At 34.5% G+C, this 19,404-nt stretch overlaps 1 protein-coding gene across 3 annotated transcripts in view; it reads right to left on the bottom strand.

The window, feature by feature from the left end:
- LOC109852714 (voltage-dependent T-type calcium channel subunit alpha-1G) overlaps positions 1–19,404 on the bottom strand; it is a 47,860-nt gene that overhangs the window by 17,575 nt on the left and 10,881 nt on the right. Inside the window, exons 2-17 of one of the 3 annotated variants that reach the window (XM_020424142.1) lie at positions 18,286–18,397; positions 17,578–17,711; positions 17,303–17,400; positions 16,451–16,622; positions 9,941–10,044; positions 9,420–9,595; positions 8,632–8,724; positions 8,247–8,425; positions 7,919–8,079; positions 7,359–7,708; positions 6,551–6,772; positions 6,333–6,462; positions 5,541–5,842; positions 5,177–5,328; positions 4,648–4,851; positions 555–675 (exon numbers count right to left, since the gene is read on the bottom strand). In XM_020424142.1, the coding sequence (XP_020279731.1) occupies positions 555–675; positions 4,648–4,851; positions 5,177–5,328; positions 5,541–5,842; positions 6,333–6,462; positions 6,551–6,772; positions 7,359–7,708; positions 7,919–8,079; positions 8,247–8,425; positions 8,632–8,724; positions 9,420–9,595; positions 9,941–10,044; positions 16,451–16,622; positions 17,303–17,400; positions 17,578–17,711; positions 18,286–18,397 (2,710 nt within the window). The remainder of the gene's footprint in view (positions 1–554; positions 676–4,647; positions 4,852–5,176; positions 5,329–5,540; positions 5,843–6,332; positions 6,463–6,550; positions 6,773–7,358; positions 7,709–7,918; positions 8,080–8,246; positions 8,426–8,631; positions 8,725–9,419; positions 9,596–9,940; positions 10,045–16,450; positions 16,623–17,302; positions 17,401–17,577; positions 17,712–18,285; positions 18,398–19,404) is intronic. The other 2 variants (XM_020424140.1, XM_020424141.1) reach the window with 2 other exon arrangements.

The following is a 19,404-nucleotide window of genomic DNA, read 5'->3' as shown; positions in this document are numbered from 1 at the left end:
ATATGTATATGTATATATATATATGTATATATATATATATATTTATATGTATATATATATATATAATTTATTACAATAATATAATCGCTATAATAAATTGAAAAGTATAGATCGAAAAGAATTGTCTCTTTTTGAGAAAAATGTCGAGATACTTGATTGAATTAAATCACCCCTATATATGTATAATCAATACCGGTTGCCTCTTCATTTCCCCCATCGGAAAAAAATGATAACATGCTGGAAAGCGCTTATCTCCCAGTATACATTACCTGAAGCCTCGGAAATCATATAAACTGTAGGCGAAGAGACGCTCTTGGCAAACGCACGATTTTGCAGCTTTGTTCAGAAAACCAAACGTGTTCAACAATACGTAATATATATATAATGTATACTTAGCGTATATATATATATGTAGATGCGGTGTGGCAATATAACGTTAATATGCACGAATATATATATATATATGTAGGTAATACACACTATATAGAAAAATCAAAAATGCCCTCGAGAAAAAAAGATACGTGGAAAAGTATCCTCTTTTTTTAAGTAGGTACCTGAAACACCGTCACAATAGCCCAGAGTAACGAGTCAAAGTTTTTCCTATCACACTCGACGTCAGAGCTGCCTTTCATCGTTTCACAGAATTTGCAACCAAACAGGTTCATCCCGAGAATACTACAACACAACGAAACGTGCAATGTACTTTCTTATCCATATATATATGTATATATATATACGTAGAGACTGAAATAAAATAATATATAAAAAATGAGAGAAAGAGAGAGGGATAAAAGCTTGATATAAAAAACTGCGGTTTATAAAGCGTGATTCGCGGCCAAATAACTGATCAGTTCAAAATGTGTATATACATATATCGAAATTTGTTTTAGAATCACCGTATGTGTCTTTCTCATCATAAATTTGATGATACAAAATTGTGAAATGCTTTCTGTAGCAAAAAATGAACTGAAGTAATTGTTACAAAAATAAATTTTTCTTTAAAATTTTTATATCTTATAATATTTATTATACTTCATTATATTTTTTTAAACATTATAAAAAACTAACGTTAAACGAACGTTAGTTTTTAACCAACTTATAATTATTTCAATATAGTATCTTTTACTGAATAGACATATTTGATTGGTTTTAATATCTCATAAATCGTTTGTCTAGTTGTACTTCAACAAAAGTGTAGAATCGATCGACGTCCTTTTATAATCTTTTATATATTGTAAGATACAGCGTATCTCTCCTCTCCTCCCCCCCCCCCAGTTTAACGACATATATCTTATAAAACTATGTTTGTGGAGTTATTGATATTTATACAGAAAACGTGCAAAATAACGAAGTGTTTTTCGGACTGACGCTGACATAAACTTCTGTTATCTTTCATTTTTCGTAATCTGAAATCTCGATCGAAGAAATGGAATTCTTGTCATCCCGATGCAAGTAGTCATGATGAATATCCACCATACATAGATTGCTCCGAAAGTTTCCGCAAAATTTTAAAAACATAATTAATTTCTAAAATTGGCTTTATGTTTTTCAAAATACTCTTCACAGTATATACACTTTTCCTTTCAATATTTTTGATTTTTTCTGGTTCAATAAACCCATGATTCACTTGTTACGACGTCATACACTGCTTTAGACTAACCATGATCATATTTTTAAGCATTTCCCAGCAAACACAAAGTAACAGTTAAGTAACATTAATGTTATAATTTCCCACTCAACAATGTAACTGCTACGTACAAGGCATGTTACATTGCAGTTACATCATTGAGTGGGAAATTATAACATTAATGTTACGTTACTGTTACTTTGTGTTTGCTGGGTTCTTTGCTCCATTTGACTCGCGTTTTTTTTCCGTTGTGCGCTATCCACACAGGTTTTTCACGCCAAGATGATCATGTCGAGTTGATTTTTTATTTGAATCATATTAAAGAAAAAAATGTCTGTAAATCATGCGATGGTCTTCTTATAGTAAGTTGCGCACAGCATCAATATTCTCTAGAGTGACCACCATAGCAGAACGGCCTTTACGAGATTCGTCTCTGAGCTGTATTTAACCGCACTTAAAGTTGCTATTTGTAAACAGTCCTTTGGAATGCTTCGGGAACAGTCTCTTAGGTGCTTCATTGCCGAAAACCGAAATTGGCGACTTCTTAAAGTCAGTAAAAAATCATCGCACGGAAATTTTCTCGTGATAAATTAATTTTTTTCGAATTGTTTTTCGTCAATTTTTGAACACGTTTCACAGCCGGACGAATATTTTTTGATGTGTTTCAAAAGCCAAAGTGTCATTAAACATGTGAAATTAAAAAAAAAAAAAAACTATCAACAGTTGATGTGATACGACGCCTATATATTATTTTGCGGAAACTTTTTGAACAACCTACGTATTTAATGCACGCTAATCAATCGAGGAAAATAACTCTCTAAAGCGCGGATCTTTCAGAAACTCCAATTTGCATCTCTAATTGCGACCGCAACGAAATGTGCAAACATCTAGAAACGATTGTGGAAAAAGTAGCTACTGTGCGCAAAGACATATTCACGTTTGTACATACTTTCAAACACTCTTCAAACTTTATATTTAGTTTTACTTTTATATTTAGTTTCGCAAGTTCGCTTTACCTTGAACAGAGTTTCGAACAGAAAAATATCGTATGCATTGACGTCAACGAGATATATTATTGAACATATGGTTTTTTTTTCTTATTTCTCTTCGGATTGTTTTAGTACAAAAACTATTACTGCTATTTGTTTTTATTAATAAAAAAATAATGTGTTTGACTTCTTAGTTTTTTCATTTATATGTAGGAACGTCCATTATCTGTCGTAAGAACATTTATCAGAATAATAAAAACATTATGCCAATAAAAAATAAATAAGCGTTGTTTGTTTACTCTATTTCAACATCCGCATTTACGTTTCCGCACGATAGACAGATATCGTATGTACAATCAGTGACACCATCAAAATCGCAATAGCTAGGATGGCTCTGCTATAGCGGAGCCACGAAATCGATCATCGAACGGTCATAAAAAAACACGTCGCAAACGCGCGAATGTATGTGGCGGAAGATCCTATGTAGAGCATATACAATCAGATAATCTCTATGTAATCCTGCACAGATGAGATATATAATCTATATATGTCGAACACATTCGCAAGCCGTTCTAATATCGAGAACCACACCGAGGCGCACGCATTTATGTAATATATATATATAGGCGCTCAGAGTAGCAAGAGAGCGACAGCGGGAGAAGATTCACGTCTAAATAATATGAATATATAAACCAAAGAAAAGTGTGTGTGGCGTAGAAATGTGTGTGTAGTATATAATAATAAATATATATATATATACATATAATCCTTCATACACACGTCACTAAGACGTCCAGCATAAAAGCATCATGCATACACACACACACATGTAAATATATATTCATATACGTATATATATATTTATATATATATAAATGTCTTCTAGATATAAACGTCGAAAAGTACGTTTGATGCCTCAAGCCATAAAAAGGGAGAAAGGCCGAGCAGTGGCCTCCTCCCTGTAATATAGATCGTGCGAACAAATACCATCGTCATTACCATTAACAACACGTCAGAAGTATACCGCTCAAAGAAACGCTAGGAGACGCGAGAAATACGGGACATCAACTGCTGATAATATATATGTATATAAACTCGAGAACTTCTATATGTATATGTGATATGCATTAACTGGTGGCGGCGGCGGCGGCGGCGGCGGCGGCACTCATATGCCGCGCGGAAATAAAGTAAAAGCGAATAAAAAATAGAAGAGAAAGATATATGAACAGAAGACAAAAAGTCACCTAAAATGTAGGCCTCGGCTCGAAGAGTAGCGGCGTGTACGATTTGCTTCTGAAGCTTCGGAATCTCGTAGAAGCTATAGGCAGGAAGCTGCATTCGAGATATCAAACGTCGACTTTTCATGTTTCGAAAGAAAAATAATTAACTGAATGGAATTTTGGATAAAAATTTAGCGTTTTTTTCTACGTTTTATAGATTATTTCTTAGAAAAAGAAAATTAAACACTAAAGCGTTCTTTAATACAAGACAAGATGATCGAACTTAATATTTTTACTGAAACAGAGATGATATCGAATTTATTGTTTGATCAATGTATATCACAGGACCAATTAGTTCATACATCATCACCATTATTATTATCATTATCTTCGTCATCAACGTTTCATATTTCAAAGCGCTTGCCCAATATATATATATATTTAATAGTACCTATCAGCAATTTCGTAACTTCGATTAAACTTTGCCAGACATGCAAACGTTACTAGCTGATGAAGATGATAATTATAGAACAGGAAAACGCGATAGCGCCCGGTAATCTCTCGGCGAACGCGACGCGCAGCTTCGATTGAGCAAGTTCCTCTCGCGATTGAACGAACAGACTTCAATGAAACGGATTTTTACCTCGAATTCGCGAAATGGACGAAGATTACACCAGAAATTATATATATATATATACATAAAAGAAAGAAAACGTAAAAAAGACTCGGCAATATATTTTTTGCGGGCACGACAAAAGCCCGCTCGGTACGGCGTTGCTGACACAGAAAAGAAAAACGCACGGCAACTTACCTGAATATAAAGATGAAAAGCACTAAAAGAGAAAAGAATACGGCAACGTTATCCATGGTACGCAGCATCACGAAGAGCTGTCTGCGCAGATTGGGCAGAAATCGTACCAGCTTCAGAATCCTGAGTAGACGAAAGGTGCGCAGAACGCTCAGGCCGGAACTACCACCGCGCTCCTCCACAAATGCTTGACAAAGCTCGACAACGCTGGAAACATGATGTTATCATTACACAGCGAGAAGCTTTACGAGAAAGCTATAACTATTTTTTACCGCGTTATAACTTTCTCGCAAAGTTTCGAATAAGCCATGAAATTGAACGACTGTGCTGATACGTCGCTATACGTTGATGCCGATATATAATATGCGCTTCGCAGCGTATCAGTCATATAACACGTAGTGTGTAACATTATCTATTTATATGATTAGTATTGTGTGTTATAACACTGTTATTTAGTATTAAAATAGTAAATTGTTAGAGAGAATTATTACAAAACGGCGAAAAATTTCGATTTTTCGATCGCCACATGTACCTCAAAACGACAACAATGCCGTCGAAGACGTTAAAGCCGTTGCTGATGTAGCCGAACGGACCTTCCGCTATTATTTTAAGCAACATCTCTACCGCAAAAATTGCCGAGAACACAATGTTGCTTATTTCAACAGCCACCGTTAATTGTTCCGGCTGCGTGCACACAACAAAATAATAATAATAAGTTCACTCCTTAGAAGAACTTTAGTTGTAAAAGCTAATCACATAATATCTGATAATTTTAAAATAAAATAAAAATCAGATTTAAAAAATGTGGAATATCATCAAATTCGATTATTTAATAAAGAAATAATCATTTAGAAAAATTTGAGATATTGATATTTAGAAATCGAATGAAGAGTCACCTGATTGTGATACTCGATTCCCATGCTCATGGTGTTAATGAGAATCGCTAGAAGAATACCCTGTTGAAAGTATTTATGTTCAACAAGCTTCTTGATCCACCGTCTTATACAGCGCAGTGTACAGATGCAGCAGCTTCCGGCGCGTCTAAAAAATCGTCGAGCCCGTGAGGCTTTTTGCCACTTTTCGCCGTCTTCCGCCCATTGATCGGCAGCTTGCAGCTCGCAACAACAGGAACAATTGTCGATGTCAGACGTCAACCACTGCGTGCGATCCTCCAACGTGATGTGACGATCTGTAATACCTGTTAAATATAAAAAAAAAAAACGCTCTTTCTCACACTGTTCTTTCTTTTGTTTGTTGATGATTTGTTTGGTCGCATGCAAGTTATGTCGCAAATAATGTGTGTTTTTTAAATCGCAAAACGTTTTCAACACCGCGGAGATAGCAAAAACAGTGTAACGCGATATATCTAAGAGATGTGATTAAAAAATAAAAGAGAAAGTAACACGCAGAGAGAGAGACAAGGTTTGCAATATTGTTAAAAAATATAAAAAATATTCGGTAATATACCGAAACGAAATATACTTAATACATATTTAGAAACCATTTTGAACATATCTGTTCAGATCAGACGCTGACCTTCGCAGAGGGGTCAAATATTAAAAACGGACGAATATATACGAAAGTATTCAGAGACATTACACATATAGAACTGAGAAGGAAAAAAACTGCTTTTGTAAACTTTGTTTTTTATGGCTTAGCTGGAAGATACTTATATAGATAAGACTTGCCTTTTGTGAGGGAGTTTAGAAACGAATCAAGTGCTAATTGACCAGTAGGTAGAGCTGCGCTGAGAGCACCGCTGAGAGCCAGCAATTCCTGACACGTCATAGCCTCGTTGCCACCCAGCTCGGCTTGCATCTGCGACAATCAATGTGAGAAAGTGAAAACTAAAAAAAAAAAAAACAAATAACTGAGAGATCACTTTAAGTTGAAAAAACAAATATACCTGTACGTGGTCCGGTAGGGGGCTGGACCAAACGTTACCATCGCCTGTCTGTGTCATCTTCTCGCTCGAGCAGACGTTACGTTCGCCCGGTGTCACCGTCGTCCCCGACTGCAACGCATTCCCGACATTATTGCTGCCATGGAGCAGTACGACGTCGCTAAACATTACGCTGCTTCTTCTTCGATAATGCGTACACGGTGGACTCAACAACGTGCTGTTCGTCTAGAAGGCGATAATCAAGCGATACATTATGCGATACGACTACGACCGGTTGCTCTCTCTCTCTCGTGATCGTTCTCGGCCCAAAACTCGTAGCGTTAAGAGAAGGTAACTTTATGCACAGTCCTGTCGTGTTCTAAAATATCTCGCTGTACTTGAAATCACCGTTCTTGTCAATTTGCGGACGTACCTACTTTTATTTTATCATCAACCGAAATATAACGGGACGCGAAGTAAACGTTTCTTCTAAAGGTGCAAAGCGTACGTATTAAACACTTACTTGCTATGAGAAAACGACTACTTATTTAAAAAACGGGGAATAAATATCAGCGAAGAGAAGAGCGTTCAAATAAATCTAACATATTGTTCGTCTACATTTTATCTACGAAAAAAGTCACGTGTGACACTTTGACAAAGTGAAAGCTAAATGAGCGACAATTGAGATTGTTACAAAAAAAAATTTATAATTATACGTTGAAAAATTATTTCAATTTATTGTACTATTTACTCAACTTCATTTATATCGTTCAATTTTAATATAATGCATAATGGATCGTGTATAAAGCGCATAACATGTCAATACACTTGCCTCAGTCGGATTTCCGACGACGATATTTTCACTCCCGTTGTAAGACACGGAAGAAGCGCGATGCGCACTCAGTCTGTGACACGTGTTCGCGGAAGCTTCGGCCTCGGAAGCCTCGGGGCTGGCGCGAGGTGCAATACTCAAGTTTCCGCTACCACCGACGCTATTCCCGGCAGTTGTCGGAGTGGAAATTGCCACCGTTGGTTGCACCGAAGGCGTAACCATGGCGAAATCGGTAACGGATCCACCGTTACCATTGCCAGCCGCTTGCTGTTGTTGAGGTTGTTGTTGCTGTTCCGCGTATTCCAGTGCGGCCAGTAATCGCGGACACCTTCCGTGATGTAGTCTTCTATCTGGATATGCATTTTCGAAAAAAATCGAAAAGTTCACGTGACGTTCCATTATTAAATCGTATATATATGAGAGTAAGTGATAATTTATTACTAAACAGCTGTGTTCTCTAAAGAATTATCGCAAAAGCACATACACTATGCGTTCTCTAAACAATAGTTTACTTTATGTGTTTATAATATTATCGTATAAAATGTAGCAAAAACTCTTACCACCTGGTATTCGATTTGGACCGGCAGTGTTCGGGCGAAACGGTTGACTCTGCTGTTCCTTGAGTAAATTTTGCTCCCGTCTCTGTTGTCTTTTGTACAACCACAGACGATACTTCTTCATCAGTCTTCGTTTACCTCTTCGCCAGAGGTGGGCGATGTATCTGAAAAACAAAACAAAACAAAACAAAAAATCATATCGTCAGCTGGTTTACGAAGCGCGACGAGAGGCGCACGTGCGCTGTGTGAATTTCTCTTTCGTGAACGAACAAGCACCGAAAAACAATTCAGTTCGCGCGAATGGCGTCCTCGGGATGCAACGAGTACCCACTTGACGATTTCGGCGTAACAAGTAGTAGGCTCCGAGGTATTCGTAGACGACGCGAGCGTCGAGGTCGAATGATAGCGAGCGCGCTCCAGTCGCATCCTCTCCATTTCTCGCTTCTTCGTCTCCGAGAATTGCGTCGCAATTACGACCAAGCAGAGATTGATCATAAAGAACGAACCGATCTGTAAACGCGTAGATCGATCTTTAGTTCACTCTCTACATGCGATTTGTATTTACTTATATTGTTTTCATTATAAAAAATTATATATTTATTTTTATTTTTAATTATATTTTTTATACAATTATTCATTATAAAATTGTTTTGTCATCTCTCTCTTTCTCTCTCTTATATTATATAATTTCACTATCAGATGATAAATAAACTTACTACTATCAAGAGCACAAAGTAAATCCAGTCCCAGAAGGAGTGAGCGTCTTGAACATAATACATTATATCCGTCCATCCTTCCAGACTAATTACCTATAAATGGGCACAATATAATTCAGCATTAATATAATAATGCGGCTTATTAATGAGTTAATAAATCAACGATAGAAAACGCTTTCGCGCTTAGGCATTTTGGAGCAGACCTTTACGCGGACACGGGGCGACTTTGTGGAATTTCGAGCAATTGCGATATTTTCAAAAAAAAAAAAAAACTGTTAAAAACCAAAATAAAAACGTCTTCAATTATTCTAACTCGTAAAACATTAGGTATGACATCTAAAAAAATTAAACCATTTATAACGTTCATCTATCTATTTACTTTTGTAAAAAATTCGCGAAACGCATATATGCGTTTCCCGGCGCGAAAGTGTTTAATTTTCGCACAAGAGACGTATGTGCTATAAACGTGTTCGTATATATTGTATCTAGCGAATATACGAAGAGCGATATAATTATTTGTTTCTAGAAATACGAAGCTTTCTGTGTGGCTAGCACATCGTTCATTCGCGATAACATCTTATCATCGGATAAAAGCTAATTTCGTTTTGCAAATATGTCTCTGACCATACAAGTTTTTCTTGTGACACTATTGTAGATTAATGTGCGGTACGTTTCACATTTGCCGACGCGTCGTCGTCGAAAGTAATTTAATTAAAAAGAAAGAACACGTACATTTCGTTTCTAAATAAAGTGCAAAAAATTAAACCGATAAGTAATAAAAGGCTCACAAGAAATATGGCGACCCAAGCGAGACCGATGTTATCGAATGAGATTGTTCCTTGGAATGGATTATTGCCCTGGCCCTTGCACTCTGTATAGTAATAGTTCCAATTAACGCAGGTTTCATTGTTGATGAACGTGATGTTACTGTTTGGCACAGCGGTATTGTTGCATACTAAATTTCCTACGTACGAGAAACCAATCGATCCATTGAATTACAGCAATAAACAATATAAATTATCGGAAAAAATATAATATGCACAATTATAAACACCAAAACTAGAATACAAAACTTTTATATTTGTTACATTATATTGAATCAAGTTACATTTAGAAAAAAAATGTTTTAACGTGCAAAATTTTAATTTAATATATAGTTTTAAACTTGTTTTTTATATTTTATACCACATAAAAAATTACAAGTAGTTATTTAAAATTAAATAAATTAAATTTCTCTCTGTCTCATTAAAAACCGTTTAAGTTTATTCGTTACATGTTTGTTTGTACTGACAACATTAAGTTTACTTACCGATCTTGAGCGGCGGCAAATTACTGCACAAGTGCATCCCGCTGTCGTCGGGACGCGAACAGATGTAATCCTGACCCTGATACTCGAAATATTTCTCCAGATCACTGAAAATCAACACAAAAAAGAACGATTAAATGGATCTACGAACGTATCGATCCCCCATTCTATCTTGTGGATTCTTAAGTTTAAAGATTTGCGTGCATATATGCCTTGATTATGCACGGATGCACTCTTCGCATGCTTCGCTTATATGCATACATTATGTATGTTATATTATGTAGTTCTGCAGCGTGTTCATATAATACATATAGTAAATATATATATATACATATATATATATATATATATATATTATGTATATATATATATAGAGCGACTCACTGGAAATTATCGTCCTTTCGCCAAAGAAAATCTTATTCTCTGATTTTCGAAGACAATATTTTGAGCAGCGAGTTCTATTTCTGGAGTGCATCTTATATTTAGAGATAATCTCAAGACAACTTTTGCTATTTTTATATACCGCTGCACTCTTTCTCAGGATTACATAAATTCGATAAATGTTTCTACAATGTTTTACTTTGAATGAATAACTTTGAAGCTTGAATTGAAAGTTACGAATAAAAAAAGTTATTTTAGACGGTAGTTTCTAGTGATCCATCCTATAACACTCACACACATACATATATATATGTATATATATAAATATAACATGTATACATATGTATATTTATATATTCATGGTATATAAAATATACAGAGGGTAACGCGGGAATTACCAAAAAGAGAGCTTCTAGTACGGCCTGCTTGCGTAAATGGAAACGAAAATATGTAAATACGATCGATTTCTCTCTCACTCGAAGTAGGCTACGGAGTTATAGGTCCCGAAGGTTATATATTCATTCGAATGAAGGCTAATCGCGAACGGTCTACGCCACGCAAATTATTATCAGCATGGCGCGACTGTGCTTCGCAAAACCAATCGATACATGCTTAACGTGATGCTCCACTCTGAGATTACCTCGAATAAAATGCGCATTGTGTATGAAAAATCATATTTGTAATACATTTAAACTTGTTTATATTGCTGATCGTTAGTTTTATATAATGATGTATCATTTAATATTTTTTCCATTTGAAATTTTTGACAGGTTGACGCACTCGCCTGAAGAGTTGAAGGTAAGAATTTTACATCAAAATATGTTTCCCTCTTAATAAAAATCGATCTGTCTTTTAATTGTTTTTAAAAAAACCATTTTTGTGAAAGTTATTCAGTTTGTTTCGTTTTCGATGGGTCACTTTATATATTTATCGACACGCGGTTGCCGATATTACGCCGAAAATAAACTCGCGAAAAGAAACTTAGTTAATGTTTCTCACAAAACTATGGTGACATCGCATTGCTATAACATTGTGAGTATCAACAATTAGAGTTATTAATTTAGGATCAAAAATTAGAAAGATAATAAAATTTTTCGTCGTAAATTAAATGGCGTTTTATGTGATAAATGTGTAAAAAAACTATAAAGTATAATAGTGTGCTTAAATTATTATTATATAAAAAACATATATATATATAAAGAAATAAAACATCGATAAATGGAAAATATTAACAAGTTTATATACTTTAAGTCCAAATGTTAATTCTTATTTTTTTGCGCTTTACTCTTTAAAGTTGAAAATTATTATGTTGTCTCTGTGTCCCCAAGTTATACTCTTCTATCGCTTTATCTCGGCGTCGTTTTTATCTCGACTCCTTAGACGACGTCTTCTGTCAATTAGACATTTTGATTGATAATCCTCATTCTGTCTTCGCGGTAAAAATCAAGTGATTGATGTCTTCCACTGCGCACTGACATTTTCAACTTTTATGACAACATTGTGAAATATCACAGTTTTTTTTATACTCTCGGAAGAAATTTATATTATAATAAAATTTGTATTAAGCAAATAAAAACAAAGTAAGCAATAGAAGAATATTGTATCGCTTTGCCTTATTTTTTAAAGCAATGTAAATTACAATCTTATACGCTATCATATGCTATAAAATACTTAATCAACAATGCGCATGTGATCGCCTGTGCTCTCACGTTTGTACTCGTGTTGGCCGTTCTAAATCTTGTACGTATTTGTATATAGCAACCAGAGATATCCTACATTTAAACAATAAATATCCCGTAAGATTATTCAATCCCCATAATGCTCGTTCTCGTTGCGCCGATTATACTTGTAATTATTATTTGTGTAAAAATCAATTTTCTTTATAGATGAAAATTATGATTATAATGAAGTTATTTAATTTGTCACAAAAAAAAAGTAAAAACTCACACAGCACATGTCTCTAAAAGAAGAGTAAAAGACGACTTAAAAACATTTTATTATAACTATTAACGTCTTTAGACATCTTTAAAATGTCTTTTGGCTTTTCTGCTGTACTGTGTCTGCAAAACCTTTAACTAATAATTAAAAGAAAATTTAATAAGTGATATTATTAGTTTTTGAAGTAGATGTTAACATAGCTCGTTGAGAGGAAAAAGCTAATAAAATGCTAGATCGCTTCTTCCAGGACCATCCGCGAGGCTCCAGCGCTCTGCTACCGGATCGGTAGTGCGAGAAGAACGCCAATGCAGAAGTCGATAAACGTTCGAAAATAGCTGCTACGTATACTGGAATAGACCGCGCGATCACCGCGCGTTTAATTAGCTCTCTCTTTCTCTCTCTCTTTCTCTCTCTTTCTCTCTCTCTTCCTCTCTCTTTCTCTTTCTTTCTTTTTAGGCTTGGTCTTTGGAGCTTTATAAAGCCTACTTCTTTATCGCGTGCTTTTACGCCGTGCTACTATTGCGCTATGCGCGGTTTTGGAATCACAAAACGATTTTCTCCGTTGTTGAATGTAATTAGTGCGCTCACGCAAGACCTATGCACACGAGTATGCATTTAGAACGGCCGATTTTAAAACGCACACGAGATAACTCTCTATTTTCTTAATTACTCGTGATCGCACTCGACTTTTCTGCGAATAGGAGCAAATAGTGTGAACATAAAAGTCTAGAATTCGATTTATCTCACAATGATCGACAATAATGTCATTTGCACACAAGATGCTTCGTTGATACGCACTCACGAAATTAAATTTTTCAAGTACCGTAAGGTTTATATTTTTCCGTTAGAAAAATACAAAAAGTATCGCGGATTGTTCCTGAATTATAAGAAGAAATTTCAAACTAAAGAGCTCTGGCATTTTTAGGGAAAATTATTACCCTCAAACAAAAACCGATAAATAATACTCTTTAGCGCACGTAAAGCATGTAATTCGGGACACCCTGTAGAACGTGGAACACTATCGTAAAAAGCGGTGCGATGTGGTGAAATCACAGAAAGACCATTGAGCCACATACAATTACTAAACGATAGTTCACATATGCAGAAAGCATTGTTAGACGCTTGTCGGATAGAGACACGCTAAAAGAGAATAAAATAAAAAAAAAGAAAGAGAGAGAGAGAGAGAGAGAGAACGTGTATGTGTGTGTGCGCGCGCGCGCGCGTGCGCGAGTCACAAGAGATCATATATCACAGAAGTACGTATATGTTCAAAGAGTAAAGAAAAAAAAAATGAGAAAGGTGAACATCGAACTCGTGCACTGAAGTAGTCGAAGAGATCACAAAGTGTCGGACTACATAGTAATCTCGTGGAAAGGTAAAGATTCCAAGTCGCGACGTCCACACGTCGCATGGTGTGCAAACAAGTGTCGATGAGAAAAAAAACTGTAACTTTAACACTTTAATTTTTATTAAGATTCAACTTCAATGTGCGTGTTTTTTGCGAGGGACGACGAGGAAAGTGTAATACAGAAACACTGAAATATTTCAAAATTCCGGATAATTGATTTGTGGCTCTTGAGTGTGATCTCGAAACTGTCGTTTTCACTCGGTATTCAAAACTGATATTTTATTTGTCATCGATCGAGCCTCGACATGCTCTATGTGAATACACACTACATACAGACGTACACTAGTACAGTTATATAAAGGAGAAAAAATTAAAAAATATATAAGAGAGAAAGAGCAATGAAAACAAAAGTAGAGAGTAAAAAAAAAAAAATAAATAATAATATACGCATATGCACATCACGTAAAAGAGAAGATACGGTTGCATATATATACATATATGTACATATGGATGCCGTGTGTGTATATATATATACTCTGTGATTCATATAGGTATAGATATTATTGAGAAAGATAGATAGATAGATATATATATACATATATATATATATATATATATATATATATATATATATATATGTATATATGTACATGTACAGCACATCGTTCTCTACTAGAGCTTACTAAATGCGTGATCGAACCGAGTACTCGTCCGAGAGTAACCTGCAACAGCGAAACAATAGCCTGTCACTGTCTCCCTGGGGGTCATGTACTTATATGTCTAGTTTCTTTTTAGTCATGAACAAGTGGAATAGAGAAGAGGACAGAATGAGAAAGAAAGAGAAGAGAAAGAGAAAAAGGATCAGACACGGAACGTTTTTGAGAAATCGCCTAACGTGATGTTCCTGTAAAAGCAAAAGTTCAGGAAGTGGAACACGTAGGTTCTCCATCCGAGACTTTTCACGAACTTTTTTCCTTGTTTCCTCTCTCGCCGCCGATGATATCATTTTTATATCGCGCCAATATCAGTTCAAAGATTTCAACATCAAAATTATCTGCTATAAATGCATTCTTAAAACGATTATTTAAGAAGTTCTATGTATCAATGTTAATACACACACACACACACAGCAGTGATTGCGCTATAAATTTTATTCCAGAAAACAAATATAAAGCTTGTCTATCTTCTCTTTGGTTTAATTTTTTAATGGGTAAAAATTGTTTTTTTTTTTTTAATAAAAAATAGCTTGCTATGTTATCTTTTATACAATCTATTTTATACATGCAATCAAAATTTTCTTTGAAGTTGAAGAAACACTATAATGCGATTAGATCTAATCACTAATGTGATTTAAAAAAAAATATTTATATGTTCATTACAAAACATAATAACAATGTTATCACATATAGTATATAAAGATAAAATTTTTAAGATATAAAAAATGTATGTTTAAAAATACTATATATGTGTTTGCAGTAATATAATTCAAAGTTGCTGAATAATACAACGTTGTATTTGTAAGCATAATGTAAATGTTTATATTTATTCAATTATTTAAAAAAAATCTCTTCAAGATAATGTTTTGTGAATAGTTTCGTGATAAGCCGTGCGGAGTAGGCGCAAATTACATAGTTCGAACTGTGTTCTGAACAGATATCATCGATGACAGAACGGATGTCCGATAAAAGCTCAAAATACTTTGCGCAGAGAAATACTATTGCGAAAGACAGAAAGAAGATAGAAAAAGAGCGTTGATTTTACAGCGAGAATAAAGCAAGCAATGCTTTTGCGACAACTCGAGCTACTCGCCACATGCAATCTCTGGATACAGTAGATCGGTCGGATCTGGTGCGAACAAACGCACGGCTAAGTAAATCGTTTACTCGAATGTCAGATCGCGTATACAATCATCTGCAGTTAGTTCACCGCGCTCTCAAACACATTGACTGCATTTTCGCGTACTCTTGTAAATTTTACAACTAAACTGACTCTCAAAAAAAAAAAAAAAAAAAAAAAATACGATAGTTTATTGTGAACGGAAACAAATTTCAGACTATCATTAACAGTGTATTAAAATTTTAAGTAAAATCTGCCTCCTAAACAAAGTATCTAAAATGATAGAAAACTTCGTGCTACGAATGTGCTTTGAATACGGTACATTACACGTACATATTTATTCAATATATGGTTTATATAGCTTTTTAAACAAGGTAAACGCTGATGAAGCTTCATTTTTGACGATATATATTAACCCTCGGGGAACACACCTATTTTTTCAATCAAGAAGAACAATCTGGGTCAATTTGACCCTGTCCACTTTTTGAGATGCTACCATTTAAAATGCACTTATCCGATTGGCTTGAAAAAANTTTNCGGATATATTTTGAACAGTTTGGAATATGCCTATATAGTTTTAAAGTGTCGTTAACATTATTAACATTGTAAAAAATATGTTACAAAAAAGCAAAATTGAAACAAAATATTTTGATCAAAGTCGACGAACAGGGTCAAATTGACCCAGTGTGTTCTCCGAGGGTTAATTAACTAAAATATATAAGCTGTCTTGATAAAATTTAAATTACTTTCTTTCGTTTACCGCAGTCAAAGTACGACGTTGTGAAAAAATATCCGATTGTTAAATAAATATATGTCTTGTTATTACGCGTTTTATTGAAAACTTCATAGAGATCAAGAGACAGACAAAGAGAAGAGAGATAAAACGAAATATATACGATGCAGCGTGTAAGATGTAATATCGTGAAAAAAAAATCAGATTAGAATCGGAACATTCATAAAAAAAAAAAATTAATTAACAAACCGACCTATAAGTTTTTATGCCGACTTACTCGGGGTACTTGACGTTGGGCAGGGCTTTGAGGAAACAACGTTGACGTAGAATACCCTCCCACAGTTGCACGCCGACGATACCGAATATGAAGAAGACGAAGAAACACAGTAACAACACGTTGCCCAGCATAGGAAGTGTATCGAGCAGTAGCATTACCAGAATTCGCATACCTGTCAAAGATTGAAAAAACACAACGTTTCACATAAGTATTTAATTATTGTTAGACACAAGTATCTTATTATTAATTTGTTGTAAATCCCCTAATTTCTAACAAAAATATGTATCAATGTTTTAGTATTTAATAGTTATTGGAATTTCGATTAGAATAAATCGTGACGAAATTCAAAAAAGCGCAATAAAGAGATTGTATATATTACTCAATTTCACTTTAAAGAGTTTATAGTTCTCACGAAATGTTTTCAATATTTTAAAAAATTTGAATTATAGAAGAAAGATGAAATGAGAAGATCCGTTATTGAAATATTAAAGTTATACGAGGACCAACATTTAATCTTGAATTTTTGACCACTATAGCCGTTAATAAGCTCTGTGTTTTCTTGCCAAGTTTACTTGTTTCCGATCGATGTGTGATTATATATGTGTTTTCTGCTGTCTCTACTTCATTTGACTTCCAAAATGAAATCAACCGTAAACGGTCATTATGATCTATATAAGCAACACGTGGCAATACACTGTAAAATCGACAACAAAAAGCAAACCGTTCGGAGTTAACCGTCAGATGTCGACGATTTTGATTGACATATACTTCGAAGATCTCTCTCACTCTCTTTTTCTTTCTTTCTCTCTTTCTTTCTTTCTTTCTCTCTCTCTCTTTCTCTCTCATACTTACTTGGTATTCGATTGATCGCTCGTAACGGTCTTAAGACCCTTATCGTTCGTATGGCTGATAGATTCATATTTTCCACGTTTAGGCAGTATTCCAAAGCGCTATAATCAAGACATCAAATAAGCAAATCATTTCTTCAGGTTTTTTCTGCTTCTTTTTTGCTTTTCAACGTTTCTTCTGACATAAATAATTAAATTATTTGCTACGGCAATCTTTTTTTTTGAAGGAGACAACTTAGATTAGAAAATCCAAAATATATCTTGGAATGAATTACTTACCCAGCCACTACTATAAAGAAGTCTAGTCTATTCCAGGAATCTGCGAGATAAGTTCCTTTACCGTAAATCCCCATAGCTACCATCTTGATAGTCATCTCCAAGGAGAAGAAGGCAAAAATGATATCGTCGAACATCTGGAAGGGCAGGTGGAAGAACACGGTTTGATTAGGGACACAGAGAGGCATTTATCAACGTAATTCGCCGTGATTGATTAAGGGCACTCTACTGGAGAATTTGATTAACAGCTCTCTGCGCCATGTCGATAATTTCTTCATCTTTTTCCCATCTTTTATTCCCCGTTTTCATTCTCTTCTTCTCCTTCTTTGCAAACTAATTGCGAGTCGATCGGAAATCGTGTCAAGATGAGCAATCGATTAATTTGCTTATTGACGCGCTTGTATATAATCGTGCTACGCTTATTACACGCTGCTTTTCTGTCCTGCGTATTCGCGGTGACTTAAATTAATTAAATTGCAAATATATTCCAATTCCCTCAATATCGAACCTGGTTTTACTCTAGTTTACCCAAACACGTAAAACGACGAGGTCGTTCTTATGAAAATAGGTCTCTTTGCTTTCAAATAAGCTTGATATATTTGCCGCATCTTTCGAATCCGACATGATAACGCGCGTAATCAATAGCTTTTTGCAAAGAAGTTAACATGTACATACACATATACACACGCGTTTTGCGAAATAAATACGTACCTGCAGTATCTTACATCGATTCGTTACGCATTGATCGTCCACGCACGGCTGGTACATCCCAAGTGTGATGCAATTCAGAAGAATCACCATCATGCTCACTCTTTCGAACCACGTGAATCTTCGTTAAGGAATAATTGACATTTACATTTGCATTTATCTATAGTTGGATATATACTTTTATTTTTTTCTGATTAAAAATAACACATCATCCTTCTGTAAACTAACGTCAAAAAAATTTGTTTATCCATATAAAATATTAAATATTAATTTGCATTTTACGTACGACACATTGTATGCCTGAAAATTATTAAACTAATGCAAAAAAAAAAATGGTTTATGCGTGGAAAATATTGATGTGCACATTTTACATATCATTTATGTCAATATCTTCCTTCTTTGTTTATACAAGTATATATTGTAACTAAATAAATATTCAAAGATTCTTAAGAAAACAATTAAAAACTTAATATAATATATAAACAAACGATTTTCAACGATGTTGTTCACAAGTTTCTGTTGAACATACAAAACTTTTTATTATATATTTGAGTTTATTTAATTTTGTTAGAACATACTTTTTTTATCTTTGTTAAATAACAGTACATTCGGATGTGAATGTTAAAAATGCAATTATTTGCAGTGATATAATTATTCACAGGAGATTCGGACAATTTCCTTCAGGTCAATCGATGAAGCTCTGCTTGCCTGTAATCGACACAACTTATCGTTGCCAAGTGACTATCGCCTAAACATCGAGTTCTCCCAGCGCACCTTGATGTTATGTCCAGCAGACGATTATATCAAATAACGTCATTACGTCTAATAGCTTGTCTTTAATCTTTACACATAGAAACATCTATAAACCCAAGTATACTCATACCTACCCCATACTCTTGCATGAATAAATTATTACAATTTGCTCGTCACTATATAATCCACAATTTGTTTAAGTTTTTTTTCAAAATCATGACATAAGATAACTCCGGATATAAGTATTCAAGCTATCAAAAATTTTATTTATTCAAATTTACACGATGTGAGAAACAAATGAAATATATCAATAAACACTTCTACTGTCTTTTACTAAAAAAAAAAAAAAATTACGAATACAAAATTTTT

Source organism: Pseudomyrmex gracilis, unplaced genomic scaffold (assembly GCF_002006095.1).
Source record: "Pseudomyrmex gracilis isolate BER0280 unplaced genomic scaffold, ASM200609v1 scaffold_33, whole genome shotgun sequence".
NCBI classification, from domain to species: domain Eukaryota; kingdom Metazoa; phylum Arthropoda; class Insecta; order Hymenoptera; family Formicidae; genus Pseudomyrmex; species Pseudomyrmex gracilis.
The sequence above is the reverse complement of the archived record's forward strand: the minus strand, read 5'-3'. Positions and strand labels throughout refer to the sequence as shown.